The 19,257-nt window shown below is 43.9% G+C and overlaps 1 protein-coding gene across 1 annotated transcript in view; it reads right to left on the bottom strand.

Moving 5' to 3' along the window:
* The window catches only part of CNTNAP2 (contactin associated protein 2), a gene marked incomplete at both ends in the record, with an annotated part of 2,035,904 nt that overhangs the window by 165,272 nt on the left and 1,851,375 nt on the right, over positions 1-19,257 (bottom strand). The window contains one exon of the mRNA XM_082846865.1: positions 180-416. Coding sequence (XP_082702991.1) covers positions 180-416 — 237 coding nt within the window. The remainder of the gene's footprint in view (positions 1-179; positions 417-19,257) is intronic.

Below are 19,257 nucleotides of genomic sequence, written 5' to 3'. Positions count from 1 at the left end.
GGCATGTTTATATGCTTTAGAACTGCTTCGACTGCTCTGAAAGATCGTAAGTCCGTTTGTATATTCTAAAATAGGATGCCTATTTCAGTCGCACTGACACTCCTGGCTTAGTGATATTTGGAGATGGTCCCCGATATTACAACACTGAAGGGCAGAAGGCTAGGTATCCTCGTCCTTACCGGTGGGTTTGACGAGAACTGCCAGGAAGTCGGTGGTGAAAGAGCTGACGTAGAGGAGGATGCAGGGTGCCTTGGTGGTGCTGAAGCTGAAGCAGATCTCCTCGCGGGCCAGGTCCGGGGCCCCATTCTGTGGGTCCAGGGAGTTCTCCGACCTGCTGCCCGATTCCTTAGCACCGGACCCGGGCGCCTGGAAGTTATACCGCAGCCACATCCCCTCTTCAAAAAATGCACCCACATCTGTTTGAAAAGGAAAGAGAAAATGGAAAGGTGAGAAGTCCGAGGCTAATACCACCAACCATTTAACCTGGGTAGACGGTGAGCTTTGTCGTGGCCGCTAAGGCTGTTCCTGGAGGGTGGACCGACTCCAGGAAGGGAACGTCTATGCAGATGGACGTTGTTTCATCAACACGGATACGCTACCAAAACCAAAAAAGCAGTGTCACAGAGTATAGCAGTCTGTCCACTTAAAACGTAGTAGCTAAATTGAGAAACGTTAACTCATACCAGAAAAAAGTTTCACGTTTAGTACTTAGACCAAATAACTAATTTCGGTCGAAGAGAGATGCTGAGAATAAAGGCAGTGGCATTGTTAGGGAACTGCTGACCGACACCGCCCGCCTCGGCCAGACCCGCTTCCCTGAGCTGTCTCACACAGGAGGTCCCGATAAGGAACATGGTGCTGTGGAAAACTAGCCGGGAGGAGACGACCAACTTCTTAGAATCCTTCGCGCTGGAATCCCTCCTGGCTGAGCGATGCACACGCCATCAGGAAGGACCCTGAGTCAGACCAAATACGGGCCCAGCAAGATGACTGGCCAGAGACAACCCGGAAACTAACCCCATCACCATAAAACCTGAGGCCGCGAGCCACGTGGCAGAGCAGCTCTCTGGGGTTCCCTGACCCTGCTGCTCTCCGCCCAGGTGCCCCTTCCCAATAAAGTCTCTTGCTTTGTCGGTACATGTGTCTCCTTGGACAGTTCATTTCCTAGTGTTAGACAAGAGCCCACTCTCGGGTCCTGGAAGGGGTCCCCCTTCCTGCAACAGTATCACATGAACCACTAATTCAAGGAACTCATGGGCATCTTCTGAGAGATCGGAGTTGCTTTGGATGTTCACCCAGGAAAGCCCTTGGTGAAACCCTGATGAAGTCCTGGGAGACTTTGGGTCTAGTCTTCAAAAATCACAAGACATGAAGGTAGAGGGAACTGGGCTCAAATTTGGTGCTGCCTTTAATTGGTTATGCGGCCTTAGAAGTCGCTTGGCCAGCTTCTCTAGGCCTCAGCATTTTATATGTGAAAGAGAGGTAATAACAGTGAGAATTACAAAAGATAAAGTAATTAGCACATAATAAATAGTACCTATTATTATTATTAAGAAATTAGAAGAAAGGTCACCCATCCTTCAACAGTTTTTTCCTGTGGCCTAATCAATGCTAATTAGTTTTTAATCATTGCCTGGCAGATAAGCTCCTGCTACAGTTTCTCCATTGTTTGCTCCATGTTCTAAAAGCACCTCCTGACTCCCTGTGAAAGGCTGGGGGGCTAGCAAGGTGTGCTTGGTCTTCACAGTTAACTGTTTCATTGCCTTCTGCACATGCCCTTGAAAGCATTTCCCAAACTTCTTTGCCCGTGGAACCCGTTTCTCTCGTAAGACTTGACATCCCACTAAACTAACATTACACAGAGTGTATTTTGTGAAACATCCGCTCTACATTATAATGAATAGGAGAGGACCGATTTTAAGAGGATTCTTTCCTCTGGGAATTTTGAAGTCTGTTCTTGTTAAAGAAGCCTAGCACAGAGAGAGTCAGCAGCACAGTGTGGTGATTCCGGGTCTGCAGTCAGACACCTGTGGCTAACCAACCCTGTTAACTTGGTCAGTGGCTTGACACTCTCTAAGCTTCAGCTTCCCTCTCTGGAACCTGGGGCCTCAGGTTGTCGTGAGGGTTAAAGAACCCATGGATGATACTCAGCCTGGTGCCTGGAATGTATGATAAGCGTCCAAAAAAGATTACTTAGTCATATTCCAAAGACAGGTTACCACTTTCTACTGAGGGCCGCAGATGCCACCCTGACCCCCACCTCACACGATCACACATGTGCAACACTCCACCCGGCACTGCTGCAGAGGCTGCCACGTCCTGCTTCCCACTGAGCTGTGGTGAAGAGGTCAGCTAACTACAAGCTCTCAACCGTGGGCAGTACTGTTCTCCTCCTGGACCCCCACCCAAGGGCTTTTGCAAGTGTGTGTGTGTGCGTGTGCGTGTGCATGTGTGTGTGTGCGTGCATACATGGAGGGTACTACTGGCATTTGGTGGGTGGGGGTGAAGCCTGCTGAGTGTCTTGTGACATGTGGGACTGTCTCACACAATTAAGAATTGTCCTGCTCAAAATGCCTAGAGTGTCTTCGCCGGGAAACACAGGATTAAACAGACACTTAATCCATGCTAGTCACTGCACGGCTCACCAGGATGTAAAGTGCAGCAAATGCATCAATGCCCTTAAAGAGTCTTCTGTCTGAAACTGAGCAGGACCCTGTGGGGCTCCTGGGCACAAAAGCCTTTCTGTGTCCCCTTCCTTGGGTTCCAAAGTGCAGGTGCAAACAATTGCTGATCAGGAAAGGGAGGGGATGCAGAGACCAGGGAGGAACAGTCAAGAAACAATAGTGCAGCCTTGGGGCAGGGCCCTGGTTCCCCCTCGGGGGACATACATAACAATATCTTTGCGCTCTTCTGCAGAGTCAAGACCCCACCAAATGGAAGATGTAACTACCCGATGATGCTCTCTTCATTCCAGAGCAGGCCACAGCTCGCCCATCATCTCCTGACACCAGATGATCTCTGGACTGAAGGAGTGCGGACCCTGCACGCACCCTCGTCCTTTTCAGCAACCTCGCCCCTCGACTGTGAAACTCCTCACAAACCCCCCTGGGCTGGGACACACTGTTCTGAGGGCATTAGCCCGCTGTGGCCCCCTGTGCCTGGCAAAGCAATAAAGCTATTCTTTTCTACTTCACCCAAAACTCTGTCTCTGAGATGTAATTCGGTGTAGGGGTACAGAGGCCAGATTCAGCTTCACGTCCAGTGGCAGGTGTAGAGGAGACACATTGACACTTTGAACACAGTGTGGTGAGAGTTATGGCGGTTTACTTGGTAGCTTATGTGAGAAGAGCCCCCCTCTTACTGCCCAGAGGATCCTGAGCTGCCTTTTCCACTCTCTCAGCAAAGAGAGTGGAACTGATCACCAGCTGCATGCCCGGCACTATGCCGGGTGCTGAGGTTACAATCCTTGTTCTCAAGGTGCTCTTGATCTAGAGGGGAATTTAGGCTAACAGACATCATCAGAAGGCAGTGTGCTCAGTACAGGATCAGGTTTATATAAGGGGCACTTGGAACAACAGGGGTACCAGACCTGTCTCCAGGGCTCCAGGAAGACTTCCCAAGTGAAAAGACATTGAAGTCGGGGCCCGAAGAGCCAGAGGCGGGTCGCTATGTAAAGGTGAAGATGAAGACAAGCCACTTTCTAGCTGAGGGCGCAGCGTTCAGACAAACTTAGGGGCCAGAGAGTCTGCAATGTGAGCATCATGCTCGCAGGTGAAATTCACATGCTCCTTTTTTTTTTTTAACAGTATCAGTTATTCACACAAGACTCACTAGGCTCCCACTACTGCTGGGAAAACAGTGAAGGAGACAGAGGTGATCCTTACCCTCAGTAGTTCAGATCCTAGTGGGACAGACGGACATTACTAGGACTGGCTGATGTGACAGCGTCTAGCAGCTGGTGGGGCGGGGAGCATTCGGGGACAGCAGGCAGGCAGGCCGCCCAGAGCAAAGACACCAAGGGGTGTGTTTTGCCAGCAGAGAGGTTCTACCAGAGGACGCAGGGGTCAGCATCTTGGAACAGGTTTGGGCCAAGCAGGAGAGAAGAGGTAGACCTGGGGCCTGGAGAGAGGGAGGGAGGAAGCCTAGAGATCAAGGCTGGAGGGTTTGAACAAGCCAGAGGCGAGCAGACAGGGCGGATGCACAGGGAGAGAAAAAACGTATCGGGCCCTTGAAACTCAAGACTGAGGAGCGCAGCACCTGGGCCTGGGAGGGGTGGGGGTTCTGAGCAGCAGAGGCTGAGGAAGCAGGTAAAGCCAAGGAGACCAAAGGCACCTGAGCCACAGATGCAGCGCATCGCCAGTGAGATCCTAAGCTCCCTTGGACCAGGCTCTCCCCAGGTATTCTGCTCCCAGAGAGAGGGCAGAACTGAGTCCCTGACAGCACTTCTCAACAGGCCTGGGAGTCTGTTAAAATGCTGGTGCTCAGGCCCAGCCCCAGATTTTAGCTCAGAGGGTCCGACTCAGAGGGTCTTGAGAATCAGCACGTGTAAGAGGCGATGCTTAGGGACACAAGAGTCTGAGGTGCTGGGAGCTGGAACGGAGGCAGGATAGTGCGCTCGGTGGGGCTGCTGCGCGGTCCTGTCTGGGTGAGAACTTAACGCTTTTCTCAGATAAACTGGCGACAATCCTTCCAAGGCAGATCATAAAGGGAAATTTGGAAAGCTAGGGATTTTGGATAAACAAATAAAAAATATGCCATAGAGAATACTTTTGGTGTATTTCAGAGTCATCCATCGTTAAGAAGCTTTAAGGATTCATGCCAGTATTGGAGGAAGGGATATACCACGCTTAAAAGCGTTGCTCTGAAACCACATTGTAACCCAACTGTCAAAGCGGGGCCTGGGAGTGCTGTGAGCCATTTAAGGTTCCAAGTGGCAGAATTACAGCTGTTATTTCATTGTTTCAGATCTTTTTAAGGAAACGCCAAATCAGAGTACTGCAATTTCATTTAGGAAAGTAATATTCCCATCCCTTCTGAATGAATAATTAAGATAATGCTTACTTCACAAGCCCCAAATAACACCTTTTCCCCCATTAAATGATCAAAAAGTTGACTTCGAATGCTTGATTTAAGGTTTAATACTAATATGAGATAGTTTAATTTTTGATATTAATTTTTTTGGATAAAAAAATGATAAATTTTGGGTCTAGTTATTCTAAGATATATTATGAAGGAGATTTGTTGAGTTATGTGTCTCAAAATTTTGAAATACATTATGCCAGACTTAGGATCATAAAGGTCACAGGCATCTTGAAGCAGACAAGTAATCTTGTCTTCACCATTTCTTGGTCTTCAAAATGGATCATATGTAAATTACCCCTGACTGTGGAAAGTAAGTTTGGAAATGTTTGAAATAAAATCCACAAACCATACATCCCAGAAAAATACCACAAAGGTATTCTCCCCTTTGTCTAACCAAATCCCTGATGCTCACAGTGGAAAAACAAACAGCTGGCACCCACCCCTGTAATTAAATTGCTCATCTTTTTCTCCTCCAAGTTCTATAATTCTATTCCTTTGGTCTTTTCACTTAGGATATGTTTTGCAACCTATATTTTTTAAATAGACATGATTCTTTCTGTTCTCTAACTTCCCCCTGAGGACCCAGAATTGAAAGTCCCCAACTCACAGATGGGTTCTTTTGCAAAAGTTTATTTCAAAGTCAGTAACTTGCAACTTGGAACTATTTTCCCATAGAAACAATGCTTTAAATGATGGTCAGTTTGCCAGGAGAGTCTACAAATGCTGAATCACTCTGGATGGGTAGTAAAAGATAATTGAAGAGTGCCACTGTGTATTAGTAATTAAAGCAGAAACAACAGCAACAACAAATGTTACGGTGTACTGTGAATGTGAGAACCCCAGGGAACCATGTTCTCACAAGGCTTTCATCTCACTTATTCAGGAGTGTGCTGGTAAACGTTACACAGCTAGCTCTCCTGGGGGGAAACCCTGATTTGTGGTCTCCGCCTAGTCCCATGGTGTAAACACTCCTACCTTGGCTGATTTCAAGCTGCCAATGTGGCATCACTAAGAGATGATGGAGTTGGGAGGAGATATTCACAGTTGGTCTATCAGCCTGTGTGAACTGCATTCACCCACTGTCACTGACCCAGTCATTCAAGCAAACCACCTTTACTAAGCCCCCATCTTGGCAGGTGTGTTAGGCTGCTCAGGCTGTTATAACATATTACCTACCATAAGTGGGTGTTGTAAACAACAGAAATCTATCCTCACAGCTCTGGAGGCTGTAAATCCAAGATTGAGGCGCTGGCTGGTTCAGTTCCTGGTGAGAGGTCTCTTCCTGGCTTGCAGACACATTTTCTTGCCATGTGTGCACATGGCAGAGAGAGAGCTAGCTCTCTGGTCTCTACTTCTGAGGGCACTAATCCCATTATAAGGGCCCCACCCTCATGACCTCATCTAAGCCCAGTTATAGTCATCCCTCGGTATCCATGGGGGATTGCTTCCAGGACCCCCCTCGGATACCAAAATCCTTGGATGCTCAAGTCCTTTATATAAAATGGCACTGTATTTGTATATAACCTACATACATATTCCTGAAAACTTTAAGTCATCTCTAGATTACTTATAATGCCTAGTATAATATAAACATTATGTAAATAGTTGCTGGTGCATGGCAAATTCAAGTTTTGCTTTTTGGAAATTTCTGGAGTTTTTTTTTCCCTAATATTTTTGATCCATGTTTGGTTGAATCTATGACTGTGGAAACTACAGGCATGAATGCTGACTGTACCACCAAAGGCTCCACCTCCAAAACCACAGCACTGGGGCTTAGGGCTTCAACATATGAATTTGGTTAGGGAGGGAATGCAAACATTCAGCCCATAACAGCAGGCTTCCTTCTTTTTAGCTCCTGCTGTAACCAAACTTTAATATTTGCTTTCTCCTTCCTGCCTTCCAAAGCTCTCTTCTACTTTGTCCCAGTTACCCTGGATCCTGAAAGCTCTGTTCAGCCTCTATAAAATTTAGGAGAAATTTCTGCAGAACAGACACGGCAGCCCCAGCCTCAGGTCATTAAACTCTTTCATGGCTGAATTCCAGTGATCAGAATGATCAATCTCATTAACTGTTTTTTAATTATCATCGAGTAAAAAAAGTTAAGTGAATTTTATGGAGCTCTGCTCCTAGAGACCTTGGACGTCACCCTTCTGCACATTTCCCGATTTTGAATCAGGCCCGGTTCCTTCCAGGGCAATCTGCAAGGCTCAGTTATGTTTAAACTTATTTCCTATTCTACTCCCAAGGCCCCGCTATCCTGAAATACAACCAGTTTCTCTCCTGGCCTTGTATTGGCAAAATCTGCTTTTTCTCTCCAAGTGTACCACTCTGAATTTCCCTCCTGACTTTTAAAATTCTGATTGTTTGCTGTTTTCTTTAATTTACTATAATCATTTTGGGCCAACAACATTGGACGCAGATGGGTTAATGTTCATCTCTACTTGTTCTGTTTCCACAGGTGAATACATGTCTATTGCAGCCATTTCCCACCATTCTTTCTAAAGGTCAGGGCACTGCCAGGTCAGTTTGTGTGTAATAAATTTCAAGTGTCTGAATCCATACAAAGGAGAAAAATACCAAAGAAAAATCTCATACATTTAGCCTGAATGGTATGTGCTACCCATGAGACACAGGTGTAAAGTTTATTACTGGAAACACATCAATAAACTATATGTTCTATGAGTTGGCTATGGAGGAGCCAGGGGACCTTCTCACTTGGAGTTTAAGAGCCAACAGCACTGAACACATTTACTAGAGTCTTAAACAGGAAGACAGTCTGCATCCAGAATTTCCAGGGTCATGCTCCTGAAACTGTTACTAAGCATTACTGGCATATATGGCAGTTAACAGGTTAGAATGTTTTGGGGAGAGCAAGGGAGATGAGGATGCCACTGCAGCAAACTTCAGCTGAGACATCTATAAGGGATTAATGTGGTACAAGCGGAGGGCAGGAATCAAGAGGTGTGGGTTTTAGTCCTGATGTTGCCACCAAGTAGCTCTATGACCCTGGTCAGGCAAGTCATTGAATTGCTGTGGACTTTAAATCATTCTCATCTTAAATACTGAACCCATATCGATCTGGCTAGCACCCAGGCTCTCCCATATTTTCTTTCAAATATTTATTATATTTGAAAGAATATAATAAATTTAAGCCATGAAGCTATTAGATATTTAACAGGGAGTAAATGATATTTAAGTTAATTACTGAGGGAGAATGAGATTTAACTGGGATTTGGGGGTAGGAAAAGCATTCTAGGAAGAGAAAAGAGCATGTGCAAAGGCCCTGAGGAAGGAGGGAATATTAAGGACCAATGCAGTCAGGATGGCTAAAATTCGGGGGCAAGTGGCAGGAAGAGGCTGGTGAGAAAGGGAGTGGCATGTTGAGGATTTTTTTTGTATAGAAAGTAATGGGCAGCCCTGAAGGGGTTTAAGTAGAGGTGATATAATCTGATTTGCCATTTTAAAAGATCATTCTGGCTGCAGTTTGGTGAAAGGATTGGAGGGAGCGGAGAGCATTTCACTCCTAAACTTAAATTTCATCCCTTTTCTTAACATTTGGGGTATCATTTGGAGGGGGAGTCACTAGAGACATTTCAGAAAATCTGTAAATCTTCTGAAACTTCAGGTGAAAGTAAATTAAGTGTGTATGCACTTTTCTGGGGAAAGGGTTAATAGTTTAAATAAAATTTCATGACCCCAACCCCCCAAATTTGAGGAAAAAATAATAAAAATTAGTTCACTCCTTACTCACTCAAAATGATCCATTGAGGTGCTCAGGGTCATTAGGCTCTGTGTTGGATGATGACTCAGGCCCCAGAATGACCTTCCTTACCCTCACTATCTGGACCTGCTGCTTCCTAGCTGCGTCTCCTGTGCTCTGCTTGTGGTCCTGCCTGATTGGGTTACTGGCTTTCACACCTCCACTTCCTTCTCATCCCTTCCATTCTATTCCTTACTCACTATTCCTGTCAGGGTTAGCACCAGCTCCTTGCTAAGAGCCCCATGCAGTGTACAGAGCTCTTCTAAGTGCCCTCCCAGCTCTATGTTACAACTTCAGTCCAACGCATGTAACCTTGTTCGCATTGAACTGGTAAACATTTCTTGGACTCTTACTCTAGGCTAGGCTCATGCTGATAACAAGAGCAAACACAGGAGACTTTTCTGGGAGGGAGTCCGCAGTTGGTTGGGAGGCCATCAGGAGAGCAGAGCTTGAGATTTAGAATCACAGAGTGTGTGTGGGCGGCAACAGCAGGGGAGAGAGGGGCTGTCTCAGGGGTGGGTGAGGGAAGGTCTGGATGATACGCTGGGAAGAGGACCCTGAGTTGGGTACCGACAAACAACCACGTACCTGCAAGACTCGAGACTCGCAAGGTGGCAAGGGTGCTCCTGGGGAGGACGAAAGCGTGAACAAAGCACAGAGGAGCGGAACATTTTGGGGTTCAGGAACTTCTGTCAGAACGTTGCAGCCTCGCTGTACTTTAGAAAAATATGTCTGAGGCAAACTCTCAGAGATTCTGACTTAATTGGTCTGGGGAAAGGCCTGCCTGTTGGTATATTTCAGGTATATTTCAACATTTCCTGGGATGACTCCAATGTAATGCATTTAATCGATGGACCCCTCCAGCTCTATTGCTCTAGGTGCTGGGTCTAATTCAGTGTCAAGTGTGGGGTGACAGCTGGCAGAAGGGAGGCTGCAAAGGGTCTTGAATCACTTGTTTTCAAAACTTTTAGAAGAACCCTATACTTCGAAATAATTTCAAAGGTACTAAAAAGTTGCAAAATTAGTGCAAAGAAGCTCCGTATCCTACATATCCAGACTCCCTAACTTTGAACATTTCACCACATTTCTGTGTGATGAACACACACATACACATACTATATATGTATATGCGGACACACACACACGTGCACACACACACACACACACACACACACAAAGACTAATTCCTGAAACCATATGAGAGCAAGCTAAGAAACCAACAGTAACACAATATTGTCCCATTTCTGGGAAAAATGTATATACAGACACAGATACTTATACACAGATAGTTTTAGAAAACCATCTTGAGGCTATATATACATGTATGCGTATATATATGTATTTCCATGCAGAAAGATTTTTGCAAATAACCAGGCAACGTAGGGGGCCCACCTCACCTCTTTCATCCTGGGAAGGAGGAGAGGGGAGAGAAAGGGAAGGCACGGAAGGGGCGAGGAAGCTGGGAGCTGAATGCCTGAGTTACACATCTGGATCCTCACTAGGGTGTGAGCGTTTTAGGGTAAGAACTTTGCCTGGTAACCTCAGCCAGCCCCTGGCATCCAGCAAATACACAATAAATATTTTTTGAATTGAGTTGAATAGAATCTGAATTTTTTTTATAGCAACAGTATATTCTTTAACTAGTTGATCTGCACTGACCTTCCTTAGCTGACAATTTCTTCAGTCTCATTCCCTTTGTAAAGTGGGCTTCTTGAGAGAAATGCTCTTCCATCAACTTAGACATAATCATTAATTAAAAGAGAAGTTTATTAATGAAAGTGTTATGAGAGGCATTCAGAATAATGTATCCAAAAGAATTAAATGACTTACAGCTTAACAGATGTTCTTAATTTCTACTGTTTTTTCTCCCGTCTATTGACTTAGTAAGTGGGAGCATATTTTGACAGATTGGTTAATTGGCTGAATAGCCTTAACAGGCAAAGCTGTCCCCAATCAAATGTCTCTGCCTCACTTTACCTCTGCTCTGCTAACTTCATCGTTTGCTATGGAGCTACGGCTTTTAGGAATTACTTCTTTGTAAATTTATTTACTTGCATAATTTGTGCCTGTGCCAGATACAAGGACCATTCTATTGATTCTATTCATTCTGTTGCTAAGTAGCAAGTTGCTTCTTCTTTGCTCTGTATGTAACACTACACATCCCATGTTTTCGTGCCTGCTCAGCTGATCTGAAGAGCCAAATAGAATTCTTAACCACAGGGTCCCTGAAGACGAACATTGTTTATAATTCACTGCTGGAGCCGCGAAATCTAGTGAAAGGAGGCACTCATTGAAAGTTTGTTGATTCAGTGAGTACACTTGTGAATTGGAGCCAGATACACGTTTACACGCCATAAGGAAATGAGCTTCTGCTGAACTCCTGCTATGTGTCAGACACAAAGGGCAATTTTAATGTATTATTTAATTTAATTTAACAGCATTTTTGAGGTAGATGCTATCATCCTAATTTTACAGATAAGGTAACAGATATTGGGCAGTAATCTGCCCAACATCGTCCACAAAGTGATTTGTTTACCAGCTTCCTGTTTAGGAATTTTATTTATTTAAGTCTTTATTGAATTTGTTACAATGTTGCTTCTGTTTTATGTTTAGTTTTTTGGCAGCGAGGCATGTGGGATCTTAGCTCCCCAACCAGGGATCGAACCTGCACCCCCTGCACTGGAAGGCGAAGTCTTAACCACTGGATCACCAGGGAAGTCCCTTGTTTGGGAATTTTAAAAGGAAACAATCAGGTAACCATTGATTGTTTATTACTCCCAAACATAAAAATACAATTGACTCTTTAAGTTGATAAAATTCTGTTTTCTTTACCAGCTAAGACCCTAATAGAAAAGAACCAGAAAATCCACAAATGTCCTAATACTTATGATAATCTTTTGTTAATATTAAAATGATTTCTATTTGGATTTTAAAAATCCACACCCGAAGGTCGTGGTTGACTGTAAGATTTGAGACATTCACATATATATTTCTTGAAATCCAAAGCCATTCCCATTTGATGATTCTTTTTATAATTAAAGCAGGGTATATCTTTTGAAACAAGTTATTTTTCTTGACCAAGGAAGGTAAAAGGAATGACTGCTTATTCCTCCTTATCTCGCCATGTTGTCTGTGTGGCTACTTTATTTGGTATGCTAATAAGCCTTGAGATTTGTTGAAATGTTCTACCCAGCCCTGAACGGTCCTTCAACCAACAGAAACCATCCTCAAACTATCTGCCATCCTTCGAGAACATGCCACACCTGTACAGGCAGCTTTAATGTGGGTCAACTGTCACAGCTGGAGTCTCACTCATCAGATGGGAAGTGGCCTCCTGTGGACAATGCTGATGGTTACATAAACAGAGTGATTTAAAGAAACTCATCTAGGGTTGCTGTCTAGAATGAGGCATGAGTGTATGAAGTATTAGAAGCTAGTGGCAATCTACTTCATGCAACTCGAGAGCTAGGTTACATCCCAGCAGAGTTATCTGAGACCTCACGGTATTGGTGGATGTTGAGTAGGTAGGCCACACTATGCCTTTTGGAAAAAAAAAAGATGTTTATTGAAAACTGTTAATGATGCCACACAGAATCCAGAAGTGGGCAGGCCAAAGGCCACTGGGCTCCTCCCCAGGCCAGGAGCTGTCTTTACGCTGAGTCTGCCTTTCTGGTTTGCAAATGACCTCCCTGGCTTTGTTTTGCATGGCTTACCAATTGTTTCTGTGACAACTGGACTTAAACATTCATTCTCCTGTGAAACAGATTCAAAATGTAGTAATTTCAAAGGCTTTCTCACACTAAACTACAACTGGTAATTGACAAATATGTATACTGATGACCAAAGGTTCCTTGAGGGCAAACACCACATTTTAGTTGATTTTATATCTTCAGAGTCCAACACAACACCTGGCACATGTTACGTATTTAATATACACTTGTCTAATTAATGAATGGATTAATGGTTTCATGGACCCGTTTGGCCACATTCAGATTTTTTTCAGAGTATAACCCCTACCATCTCCCTGCAAAGAAAATCTTAGACATGTTGGCAATGTATTTCTATCACCATCTATAATTTTTGAGGGTAGAAGATAAAATATGGGATAAAAAACAAAGATTCACCTCAAAGAAGCCAAGAAATAATTGGCAATCAGTACATTGTTTTTAAAAGATAAGTTCAGGATTATGAATTATCCAGAGTTCCAGAAAATGAGGTTGTCATTAAATAGTTGTATATAATAGTTGTATATTTTGACTGCCTTTTGGTGGAAGAAGGAAAAAAAAAAAAAGAGAAAGAAGTAGAAATAAGAAGAGGAGAAAGGAGGGCTTCCCTGGTGGTGCAGTGGTTGAGAGTCCGCCTGCTGATGCAGGGGACGCAGGTTCGAGCCCCAGTCTGGGAAGATCCCACATGCCCCCATCACAGCAAGAGCCCTCCTGAAATCTTGTATATGCTTGTAACTTGTGTGGGGAAATTCACATTTTGGGCCATTTGCCAGCTCCTCTTTTCCTTCTACTTCAATGAGAACAATACTTTCAAGTGAGGAGATGGCTTCAATTACAAAACTGACAACTAAAATTTTACCTTAATATTTTTTCCCTCTATTCTTCAAGCATGCCCCTCTTTTTGCACCACATCTGTGGAAAAAGAATAAATTTATTCATGGCTGTGTGAAATAAGTTTATTCTTATATGAAATAAACTAAAAATGCTTGCAAAAGGTTTTCTATATGGATCTATAGTTCTCTCCACATTTATAGAAAATCAACCTTAAAATGGTTTCCAGGAAATGAGTGTGTGTGTGTGTGTGTGTGTGTGTGTGTGTTTTCAGAAAGTATGTATGTAACTATGTGTGTGTATATTTTACCCAGAAATTATGTATGAGTGTACACACACACACACACTTTCCAGAACACTGGGAATGGTTTCCGGGAAGCACTTGTGGGCGCTTAGTGACATGCCCCACCCAAATGTGCCCGGTGGTTTGCTCACTGCCCTGTCCTTTGACACAAAGGGAACTGCAAAAGCAGCTCCTGGAAGCAGGAGAGAGACCAAGGCCGGGATGGACTGCACTGCATGTGAAATGCTGTGAATGCTCAGAGTTAAGGATTCTCCAAAAGGCTCTGTGCTCTTTTCAGCACCCAGGCCAATCGTTCCAAGAAACACAGTCTGAAGGCACAGGTTTCTGGTGTTTTAAGGCTTTGCTCTCATGTCTAATGCAGAGGACCCTGGCTCGGGAAGTGAGACTGTCTTATTCCCAATTAACAAGTTTGCCTTTTCTGCTGGTAACATTCTCCTCCAGAAATGTCGCTCAACAACCACATGCATCAGTTTTTTTTAACTAGGATCCTTCCCTGCCTATTGCCATTTTTTTTGTTCCATAGGTTGGGGAAGGTTTAAAATAATTACTTGTTTCTAATTTCACATTTTTCAATAGACCCAACTGTAAAGAAAGGTCTGCAAATATATTCTGGTTCTAATGGTGTCTTTGGGTTTAGAAATAATGGTGGCCATGGATGGCGATTTAAAGTGCATGCTGCTGGCCATCCCTGATTTCATTCTAATAGGAGCTGACCCACTGGAGGAGGAGGGTAGGAAGCCTAGTTGCATACAAAACCAGCTTTCTCTTAACTGGCTTGTCTCCTGAGAATGAGGGAAACCAACTATGTGAGTTTTCCCATGTCGATGAAAAAAAGGAAACTTTTGAAGACAAACTGGTGTAATGTATTCAGTCATAAAGGCAAAAAAAAGTTTTAGCACTTGGCAACTGGAAGGAATGGGACACAAGGGTGTAAAAATTCAGTTTAAGATTCGAGGCTGGTGAGCATTATTAGTTAATGGTTATGAGCTCAAAAGGTGGAAGGACTTAAGGTCAAACATAAACAGCAGGGTAAAGCGAACCCTCGCAAATCAGAAGTTTAACTGGAGCACTAGATGTTTTAAGACTTGTGGACACATTCTTGCCTTCTTGGCCAAGACCCACACGGCTTTCTTTTTTAGTGACGACAGCTAGTGACGGCACATGACGACCACAGTCCTGATCATCGAGAATACTCTTTCCAAAAGACATTTTGCTTTTTAATTATTTTATACTTATAGTTGCATGTAATCTGACATTCTGAGAGTTTATTTCCGATCAAATGACAGAAGCATAACATAAATCAAACTGAGAAGCAGTTAGGGAGATGATGGATTTCTGCACCTCCACTGATGCTGGGAATTGGGGTATCACTGCTGACACCCAATCACATCACCTGAATCCAAGGTGCTTCCCCACTTTCTCTAAAGCTCAGAGCCAATGACAGGATCTACCACTTATGGGGAGTTAGAAACTATGTTATTTAGCTTTACCATACCTTGAGATACAGGTTATCATTCAGATTTAACTGATGAGGGGATGGACCTCAGAGAAGGTGAATAACTTGCTAACGTTTACACATCTAGCAAGTTCTTAGTATTAACTACCATGCTGTGTTGTCTTTCAAGGCTTTCTACTTGTACCCGACCTGGAAGAAAGATCTGAAAAAGCAACTTAGCATTTTTCTTAAAAAAATTACTCTGGAGGGTGGTAGCATGATAAGTGTATGTGAAGGTTTTGCAGACAGAGGGCTATGTTTCCTGTCTAAGAGGAGTCTCAGAAATGCTCCACACACCAGTGCTGTCCACTAGAAATGCAGTGTGAGCCACGCCTGGAGTTTTAAATCTGCTGTAGCCACATTAAACAAATAGTGAGTTACTGATAATAACATACTGTATTTAATTTATTATATCTAAAATATTATCATTTCAAAATGTAATCTATATAGAAATAATTAACGAGACCATTTTACATATATTCTTTCATCCTAAGTCTTCAAAATCTAGGTGTTTTTTTGAGCTTATGGTACGTCTCAATTTCGACTACCACCATTTAAAATGCTCGATAGCCACACGTAGCTAGTGGCGACCACACTGGACCGTACAGCTCTTGGGGACGAGAACGGAAAAATCAAAGCATTTGCCAGTGTCAGTTGTTCTCTCCAGCCTCTGGAGAGGTGGTTTCTGTATGTGCATTAGGATCATTCTGGAAGCTTTTAAAGCACACAGATGCCTACGTTCTATCTCAAACCATTAAGTTAAAATTTCTGGGAATAACCTTCGGACATGCCTGAGCAAAGAGCAACTTGAAAGCTCGCATTTCCAGTTCAACACTCTTAGAGTGAAAAACAACAAGAACTTGCTGGAAATATGCCCTCTACATATCTCCCCAGGAATCTGGGGAGCTGCTACATGGAAGATTCTGGCATTTAGGATCCTAGTCATTTCTTCCCTTTAAACACTTGAACCGTTGCTTGTAAAATTGGTTCTTCCTTTGAGTTTTTCTGACTTTAAGTGATGCAATGGAAAGAAGAGATAATTTAGCCAGAGTGATCATTTCATAACATATGTCATACGACATCACTCCTTTGCTCAAAACCCTGGAAAGGATGCCCATCTCCTTCTGAGCAGAAGCTACTCCCCTGCCAGGACCAACCACACTGTACAAAATCTGGGCTTCTCTCCCCATTTCCAGCTGCATTAGTTTCTTCACTTCATTTCCTTCTACTCTTTCCATTACTGCTCATATCCCTCCATCCCCAGCAGCCTCCTGTGTGCCCTGAGCACCTATCTCAGACCAAGAGATGGGGCCCAGGCATCAATATTTTCAAGAAGTTATGTCTGCCTGGGGGAGAAACACTCCTCCAGGGCAGCGTGTGGATCACACGGCTGTCAGGCTGTCCTCCTAGAAGCGCTTTCTCTGAAATGAGCTTCTGCTAAGCTCTGAGCAGCAGAGAATTTCACACTTTGTAACTAGCACCCGGAATGCAAATACGCTCTGGAGCTTTAATCACCCGCTAAGACAAGGGTAGGGTTGGAATGTTCTCATGAGGGTTCAGGTGCCTAACAAGGATGTATCTGAAAAGATGACCACTGCACGTTACTATAGATGTGGGCCCAGGGAGCAGCCAGAAGTAAGAACCAAAGGGAGACGCAAGACGGAAGAGATATGGGAGCATATGTATATATATAACTGATTCATTTTGTTGTAAAGCAGAAACTAACACACCATTGTAAAGCGATTATACTCCAATAAAGATGTTAAAAAAACCCCAAACTATTATGGTCTGCTACCACTCGGGGAGGACATTTCCAGTCACAACCATCACATCTGAAGAGCAGGGATGCAGTATTTTATCTGGGGATGTTTTAAAGGGGCTGCAGCAGACACTGTCTTACCTCAACCATTAAGAAGAAGCTCCGTGAAGCACTGGAGGCGTTGCTTTAGAGCATATAAGGTAACTAAAAATCGGCACTAGATATCTGAGGATTTAAAAACCGTTATGAAACTTGCATGGATTTTCTTACTTCTTGGATGATTTCCCATTGCCAAACCTATCACCTTGAATACAAAAGGCAGCCAGCTTCCTATCCCTGACCTGAGGCTTCCAAAGACACAGAACCAAGGCAGTAACCTGCCGCCCCAGGGGTGCTGGCTCTGAGGAGCAGACAACAGCCCTGGCTACCGCAGGTTTGGGTCACACCCCTCCCAACCCAAGCATTATCAATCTCATCAGCCAACCTGGGGATCCCTTAACGCGGGAGTCAGGAGTCTCATCTGACAGCCTCTGTCAGGTCGAGATTTGTGCAGCCAAAGGACATGGCGGTCACAGTCTAGTGGCTCCAGCTGGAAATAACCTTTTAGCTTCTCCAGAGCTTCAGGGAAAACTCTAGTGATGACCACACAAATGGAACTGGAAGAACTAATCTCTGCTGTGCAGGATGGAGAGGAAACTTTGGGACATGACTGATAGGGATCCTAGTGTTAAATGAACTTTGCAGGTGGGATGTTTAAGCGGCTTCGCTAAGCTCCGCTTCTTTCCATCAGACTTAGTTTCAGGAGGCGGCTGCTTTAAGATCCTCAGCTGATGGAGTACGGGGAGCTGTCAGAGGGCTCATGCGTGTCAGGATGGCTGAAATGCTTGCTTTTAATTTGATTTTTCTTTTCGTATGCTATGATCAGAAAAGAAATCTTTGCCCCGAGTGAGACATGTTCTGTTTGAGCTCCAAAGCTTTGTTTTGTACACTGGCTATTGTTTTGCTGTGAAAAATGTTAAAAAGAATGGACATTTTGGCTTTGTTTCTGGGACCTTAAAAGAATTGTTTTAGAATTTTTCCTGTCGGGTGACCTTTTTTTTTCTCTCTTGGTATTGCTGCAGGCTTTTTAAAGGCTTTTTATTTTGTTTTTATTTTAATATATAGTTTCAGAACTATGCAATACATCAAAGGTCTTGCATTACATTTTTTTCAAGTAATCATCCATTTGTGGATAAATAATCTTACACAATTAGGGAATAAATCTAGGAAAACTGGGGTCTAGATCAAGAAATTCTGATGTCAAAATAAAAACTAGCCCCAAGTTATTAAAAAATGTATTTTTGGTCAGGGACACACATTTTTAGTGCTAATGCAAGTGAATGTTATTTGAAGTGAATTTATGGTCAGTTTTCAGTGTCAAAGAATAATTTTCCCTATGAATAAAGTCATATTTGGTGATGTACGTTAAACCAGCAGCACGTGGACAAAGTATATAAATGAATACATAAGTGAAGGTATATAAGTCAGCTTAACATTTTTTTTTCCTTAGGAATGTGCAGTCAAGGAGTTAGGGGCACTCTGTCTAGAAGAGAGAGCCCCAGCTCACGAGGGCTGTTCCCTGGGTCCCTCCCCCATGTCTGGATCCTGGTGCAAGCCCGTAGACGTTCCTGGAAGGACCTCGATGTGTCTATCTGAGTACTGCTTGCTCTCACAGCTCCAGAGGCTGTCCTCTGTCCTCTGCCCTAAAGAGAAGCTCATTACCTCCTGAGGAGAATCAAGGCTCAGTGGTTAAGGAGACAGGAGTTAGGGCTGGATTGTTGACGTCCAAATCCTTGCCCTGCCACTTAGATAGATAACCTGGGGCAAGCTACTTAATTTCTCCATGAGCAGGTTTTCATGTTCCTCAAATGGCTCTAGTAAAACTACCTCCCTCATTGGATTCTTGTGCAAGTGAGTTAAGTAGTACATGTGAAATGCTCACATCATCATTGCTAGACTCACCTGCAAGGAGCCAGTCACCATTCCCAAGCCCCTCCCTCTATCGCCTGCTGCAGCATCTCTACGAACTCCTGTCCCACTCCTAACCCCGTTCCAGGGAGGGGGTGAGTTTCTAGACCCAGACACACCCCCCTCCACCTGCCCGCCCCCAGTTCATCCCAATCCTGCTGCTGTGAACTCTTCCATGCCTAGCCACATCATGAACTAGAAAAAAGCCTAATTAATAGTTGATTTATTTCGTTTGGGATTAAGACGTGAGACATTTGAACTGTACTTTCAAAATATAGTTTCTCTTGCTGGGTC

Source organism: Leucopleurus acutus, assembly GCF_964270905.1.
Source record: "Leucopleurus acutus genome assembly, chromosome: 9".
In the NCBI taxonomy this organism is placed as follows: domain Eukaryota; kingdom Metazoa; phylum Chordata; class Mammalia; order Artiodactyla; family Delphinidae; genus Leucopleurus; species Leucopleurus acutus.
Note: the sequence above shows the minus strand (reverse complement) of the source record. Positions and strands in the feature narration are given on the sequence as shown.